The following is a 7,006-nucleotide window of genomic DNA, read 5'->3' on the forward strand; positions in this document are numbered from 1 at the left end:
ATAGATCTTCAATGATAAAATACATGTTTCTCAAAAGATCGAAATGAACGTGTATGCATACCTTTTATGAAGAATATCTGCTTTGTGAAAATAGTCGCGTTCAATTTAGATAATCGTTATCTTTTTTATGAAGTTTTCGTGGTTATTTTGCGTCGTCATATATATGGTCCAATTCATATGCGTGGGTCAACTTACCCCCCACGCAACTGAATCTAGAAGGGGGGATTATATCGACAAACAAGATTTTGCAGTGTCTAGATCAGAAATGGATGTTTTATGGGTTCATTAACTGCCTTTTAATTCATTCAACTTATGATTTTGTTAATTTTAATTGTTTTTCCGAGAATACCTACACTACCTATTTTGATGACTAATCATGAACCTTCTCTAAACACCCTCCTCCACTTTAATCCCCTTCTTAGCCCAACCTTACCCTCCGATGGTCACGATTTGAATTTTCATTGCAAAAATCTATCCACATCAGTTAATTTTTCTCAAATCCCACCCAATTTTCTTTGCCCCCCCCCCCTTTTTTTTCCTTTAAATTCCTTCAGAAGGGATGAATCAACAAGTCCCCTTCACCCAAAGATACTTTGTGCCCAGTTTGAATGAAATTGGCCCAGTGGTTCTGGAGAAAATAAAATTGTGAAAAAGTTTACATTACCACTCTGGAGTTCGCCTTGTTTAGGTGAGCTAAAAACTCCACACACCTCTTTTGAATTTTCCTTTCCTTTTAAATTATAAGTGACAAAGGTTAAAACATTCAAGGATTTTCTCTCTTTTTTATTTCATTTTCATGAAGAAGCCATGATACATACTATTGAAGTTGTTTGATCTTAAGCTAAAAAGTCCAATCATTTTTGTACAACAGAAATGACATTACTGAAAAAAGAAAATTAACCAAAAAATACTAAACTAAATAAAATTAAAACAAGATTCAATTCTTTTGAAATATTTTTTTCTTGCAAAACTCGATTTAAAATAATCAGAACAAAGATGTGGTGTTTGACGACCATATCGTGCAAAGAATAACAGGTCTTTCTTTCATGATCTACAAAGATAAAGAAGGACAACTCTTGTTATACCACGATTAAAATCTTGGGGTGGAGATGAATGTTGCCAAAAATGCTATTGAACAGAGAACCACTTGTTCTTTGATTTTCTCTGTAACACATAACTGAATCAGCATTGAATTGGGACACTTCTCATGGAATGTAAGTTTTATATCTAATTAATGGGAAATGTGCTTACATGATTAAGTGATCATTGCAAAAAAAATTTAATGATTGGTCATAAAAATGTTGATTATAGCATTCTCAGGCAAACTTGTTCAGTTCCGTTCTTCAATATAAAAGAGTCTGTACAGGATTATGATACAAAAATCTGTGTGCTACAAAATATATATACAACAGGAGCAACAAAGTGGCTGTAATGGGATGACAAGTCTCAAGATAATTTTTTTGTACTTTTTCTTTCTTTCACTAAACCCGGGCAAAAAAAGCAAAAAAAGAAGTATCTTGTTCGGACAAATCATGATCTACGAACATATTTAAGACCCTGTCCTTACAACAACAAAAAAATCCAGATCTTTTACATTTTATAACAAAATATTTCAACCAAACAATTTGTTTCAATATATTCACACAACCAACAAGTATTAAGTATGGATACATGTACCAGTTTAAATTCAGAGCGTGTCCGACACTAATGTGAAATGGGTTTGAAATCAGTGACTTATTAAGAGAATTAGTGATCTTTATTTTTCTTTACATCTCTAAACAGAAATGTTAAATGATAAGGTCCATGCTTTGACGATGCATTACAAAGGTGCCTTCCATAAACTGAATTATCCATCTAAGTGATGCAAACATATTTCACACTTGATTCTGGACAATATCAATTCACAAGAAAACAAAACTTAACAAGCTATATTCTATTTCTAAATCCAAACTTTTTTCTTTTCTGAATAGTTAATTTTCATCATCTACGACCAAGTCGAACTACATTTTTTTCCCCCAATTTATCACCATTAGCAACAGTCCACTCTGGATCATTTGGGTCTTCACTTGCGTGTGATCCATTTGAGCTGTTAGGAGATCCAGGCAAACTAACCCGTGTCTCCATTGCTTCAAATCTTGTTTCTTCACTAACACTGGTCTCGCTGCCCAATCCTATCAATAAGCTGTTTGAGATCTTTTCGCGGGGTACGTAAGACCTGCTCTCCTCAGGAGTCGAAACAGTTACTTTCATTTCTTCATACTCTTCTTCTGACAGAGGAAAAGCTCTGATTGGCCAGGGTTCTATTGTTTCTCCATCATCGAAGTCCATACTCATATCATCAGTGCCAACACTCACACTTGATCGCCTCAGTGAAGCAGAACTGCTCCGACGTCGGAACACTTCCTCTCTCAATGATGCCGCCAGGTTAGTGTTACTTCCCCCACTTGACGAGAGTGTTTGACTTCGACGCCGAGTGTCATCATCAATTTTTTGAGCACTGTCACTACTTTCACCGACAACATTTACATCTCCCGAAATTGTTTCTGGAGTCAATGGTCCTGAATCATTCCTCGATCCCCGACTGCGACGACTGGGATATTGTATGAAAGACTGGAAACGTTTCTTCTCTTGGATTTCACATTTTTCATGCATAGCAGCAAAAAAATCATCTGATGTAATTTCAATCTACAAAACAAAAATTTGTAACAATAAATGTATTGCTGGGCACTCCTTATAGAAATCAACAGAAGATATGTTTTACTCCAATATCAGGAGAGCGGAGCATGCAAAGTAAACCTATCCTAACAGGAAGAATGAATATAACCTCTCAGAAAACTATCATACAAAATGCATCTACAAACATAATGAAACCTCCTGAAAACTTGTTTGCGGGAGGGGGGTTGAAACTTTGTGAAATACTTGAATTAGATGAACAACCCCATCAAAGAGGAGTAATTTGCCTATAATAACCATTCTTACAGCAAGAGGACATAACGTCATATAACCGTACCTCTTCAGGTAACTCAGTAGAATCTTCTGTTGTATTGTCCGTTACTTCAGTGGCCTGTGTTATATCTCTCCATCTGAAATTCAAATCATTTAGTATAATCAGTTTTTTGTCATTGCCTCAAACAATTATAACTTTATCACTGAAAAGCATAACAAAGTACAGGGTTACGTTCAAAACCTTGCAAGCCATGTGGCCCTCCACCTTTACAAATTCTAAGCCCACCTGGATACCCATGGGGCCCATGTTAATAAATGAAGAGTTAAAAACAATTACAAAGAGCAAACGTGATGTCATAGGTTTTTGCAAAAATCTTCATAAATTAAACTTTGCGCGTGATAGAAATATAACTTTCTGAGAAATTTTATTCACTGGATATAATAAAAAATCTGATAAACTATTAATACTAAAAAAGTTGATATTTTCCATAGATAATCAATTATTTATGATTAAAATAATTTTGTCAAGGGCAATAAGTCCTATGCTGGAATTTCCTCTACTGGATGTCTATTATACATTGGTTTACCTAATATCCACAATTAATCTATACATATTTATGAATTATCAGGGTTTTTTTTAAACTGTTGATATTTAAATTTTGTCATTGCAACAAGTTTTTATCTATTTTTATTATTCTGTTTAACGAAAATGTGATTTCCTGATGTTGATGTATACTTCTGTTTTTGTATGTCTGACATTTTTAAAAAGGTGGCAACATATATATTTTCTTTGGTTATTAATTAAATTAAACTATATTGAGAGGAAATTAATAGTTTTCCCACTTTTAACCATCAATATTGATAAGTCACATGAGGATGGAGCTACCTTAAGTTTCCATCTCGACTTCCTGTAGTCTCTCAAACACTCTTTTCATCCTCCCTATCATCATAATACTCACTTTCAGTCTCATTTTCATTCCTAGATCCTACTTCTCTCTCAGTTTTCAACTTTCACTATTCTCCCTCTCAACAATTTCAATATCTTTTCTAAATGTTTTGATGTCATCAGACAAAAACATTATATCAAGAAGAATGTTTAAATTTTATTTTCTGTACTGCTTTTGTTTATTGTAGACAAAATGTTCACTGCATCTAATTTCTGTACATTTTTTTTATGCAACATGCATTTTTGATTCTTTGTGTTTCAGAATTACAGGTATTCTATGATCGACAACCTTTAGTAATACTGAATTTTGCATTATGATCATGTTTACTGCACCATTTGCAGGTCATTTTACAACGTATATTTACTAATCATGCAAAATTTACAGTCTATTACAGTTTATGTAATAGAAAAAATTCTCAATCTGTAAATGCAGCCCCATTCTGGCCAAAGAGGTCATTGCTTGAACAAACTTGAGTTTATCCTTTATTAGGAAGGTTTCATATAAAACTTGGTATTTCTGGTTCAGTAAACAAGATCCTTTAAACATTTTAAACTGTAAATCTGTAAATCCCTTTTACCATACTGCATACCAAGTTTAGTTGAAATTGGCAAATTCCTTAAGCCATATATGTGAAACTAAATGCATCTAACAATGACACTTTTGTTTTTGAGCAAGCTTAAAAGAAATCTATTTTTCCCTTCCCATGATAATCTATGATACTAAATTACTAATCAAACAAACTTGTCCTAGGAAAGTTTCAATCACTCATTAAATATATACATACTTCGGTGTTACAATTTCCTTATATTCCAATTTGACCACTCGTGTAGCTGATGCAATACTATATGGTATGACAATGTTGTCAATATCATATGCATTCTCCAGTCGTCTTTTCCTCATGGTGGCATCCTTCAATTCCTTGAAGCCAGCTGAAGCCCCACTGGAGGAGAGGAGACCATCCCGACCACAATTTGCATATTCATCATCCTCATCATAGTCTGAAGGCCCGGACAACTGACCATCATCCATACTGTTCTGTTTTAGTGCTGTGTAACAAATACAATATATGTTACAGAATGTGCAGGAATTTACAAACTACACTTCATACAATTACTATTCACAAATACAGTGTATCACAAGGGTTATTGATCTGCCTGTCTACATAAACTTAACGCATATTTATTTATACTCGAAGTTGAAGTAACATGCTATGACACCATAAACTGCAGTTCCAAAATGCCACAGTGACCTAATTTAATCATTCCCAACCTGTTGGGAGGTAATTGCATTGAAAGAAAAATAGAACAGTAGTCCCAAATATTTGAATATTAAAAATTTCGTTTTTGTGACACATCTTATAATACAACCCCCCCCCCCATCATCTGATCAAATTTGATAGTTCTAGGCCTCACAGTGTACACAGTATGACCCAGGCAGGGAAAATTAACAGACAGATGGACATACAAGCTTACATACCATAAGACCTACCACAAGTCGGGCAATTAAGAGGCTCATGGTGGGCCATAAAACTAATTCCAGCATCTTACTCATAGTGAATCCTTTAGATTTTTACTATTGCTCCATTCTTGTGGGGGGGGGTTAGTATGTGTGTGTGTGTATATATATATATATATATATATATATGTGTGTGTGATATATATATATATATATATATATATAAGATTCACATGTAAAACTTTGATCCCTATTGTGGCCCCAACTTATCCCCAGGGGCCATGATTTTTACAAATTTGAATCTGCAATATGTCAGGAAGCTTTCATGTAAATGTAAACTTCTTTGGCACAATGGTTCATGAATTCTGAACGAGTTTCCCTGTATATTTGTATGTAAAACTTTGATCCTCTATTGTGGCCCCATCTTACCCTCGGGGTCATGATTTTAATGTACTTGAATCTGCACTATGTCAGAAAGCTTTCATTTAAATGTAAAGTTTTCTAGCCCAGTGATTTTTCAGAAGATTTCTAATGATTTTCAAATATATTTGTATGTAAAACTTTGATCCTCTATTGTGGCCCCATCCTACCCCCAGGGTCATGATTTTAACATACTTGAATCTGCAGTCTGAAAGCTTTCATGTAAATTTGTACTTTCCTAGCCCAGTGGTCCTTGAAGATTTTTAAAGATTTTCCCTATATAATTGTATGTAAAACTGAGATTCCCTATTGTGGCCCCATTTTACCCCTGGGGTCATGATTTTAACAAACTTAAATCTGCACTATGTCAGGAAATTTTCATGTAAATGTCAGCTCTTCTGGCCCAGTGGTTCTTGAGAAGATTTCTAAATGACCCCATCCTATTTTTGCATTTTTGTGATTATCTCCCCTTTAAATACGGCATGGTCCTTTAAACAAACTTTAATTCCCTTCATCCAAGGAACATTTGTACCAAGTTCAGTTGAAATTGGTCATGTGGTTCTGGAGAGTGAGCCAAAAACTAAAAAAAAAAAACAACAACCAAAATCACTTTCAGTTTCAACCATAAATCATTTGCTAAGATTGCTGGAATTTTGTCCAAACACTGGAAAACTTAAAACATGGTGGAAGGGATAGAGACAGATACCAGACATACTTTGATCTGAATAGCTGCCTTATGCAAGACAACTATATTCACACTACATATACTGTGTAACTTTGCATGGTTTACACTCTATTCATAAATCATACTGGACAATATCAACCATGTCTGTTTTGTACACTCTGCTCATTACCTATGGAAATATTATCTGCCATCCTTCTTTTTCTAATATCAGAGACTTTCCTGGTTGCCTTCAGACTTGGTCTACCTTTTGTTGGAGTCCTTCTTTCATACTTGTTTCGCAACTCTACAAACCAGAGATACTTGTCTTAAATCATTTCACAACAATTAAAAAAAAATAAACTTTAAATTATCATACTTCCATGTCCTTAAAATCTTGCATTTACTATTAAATAATAACAACAACAGAGGTATTCAAATTAGAAAAATCATTTGAGGCAACAAGTCAAATTTTCTAGTCTGTATGTAGAGTCACTTTTCAACATGCGTGTTGAGTTATTTTTCAGTATGAGTGTTGAATCGTTTTCTAGTGCATATGTAGATGCATTTTCAAGTG

At 34.2% G+C, this 7,006-nt stretch overlaps 1 protein-coding gene across 1 annotated transcript in view; it reads right to left on the minus strand.

Annotated features, from left to right (window-relative positions):
* Positions 1–766: 766 nt before the first annotated feature.
* Positions 767–7,006, minus strand: part of LOC125646111 (KAT8 regulatory NSL complex subunit 1-like) — a 17,163-nt gene continuing 10,923 nt past the window's right edge. Inside the window, exons 6-9 of the mRNA XM_048872263.2 lie at positions 6,623–6,736; positions 4,678–4,939; positions 3,011–3,083; positions 767–2,685 (exon numbers count right to left, since the gene is read on the minus strand). Coding sequence (XP_048728220.2) covers positions 1,981–2,685; positions 3,011–3,083; positions 4,678–4,939; positions 6,623–6,736 — 1,154 coding nt within the window. The 3' untranslated portion in view covers positions 767–1,980. The remainder of the gene's footprint in view (positions 2,686–3,010; positions 3,084–4,677; positions 4,940–6,622; positions 6,737–7,006) is intronic.

The sequence above is a fragment of the Ostrea edulis genome, chromosome 6 (assembly GCF_947568905.1).
Source record: "Ostrea edulis chromosome 6, xbOstEdul1.1, whole genome shotgun sequence".
NCBI classification, from domain to species: domain Eukaryota; kingdom Metazoa; phylum Mollusca; class Bivalvia; order Ostreida; family Ostreidae; genus Ostrea; species Ostrea edulis.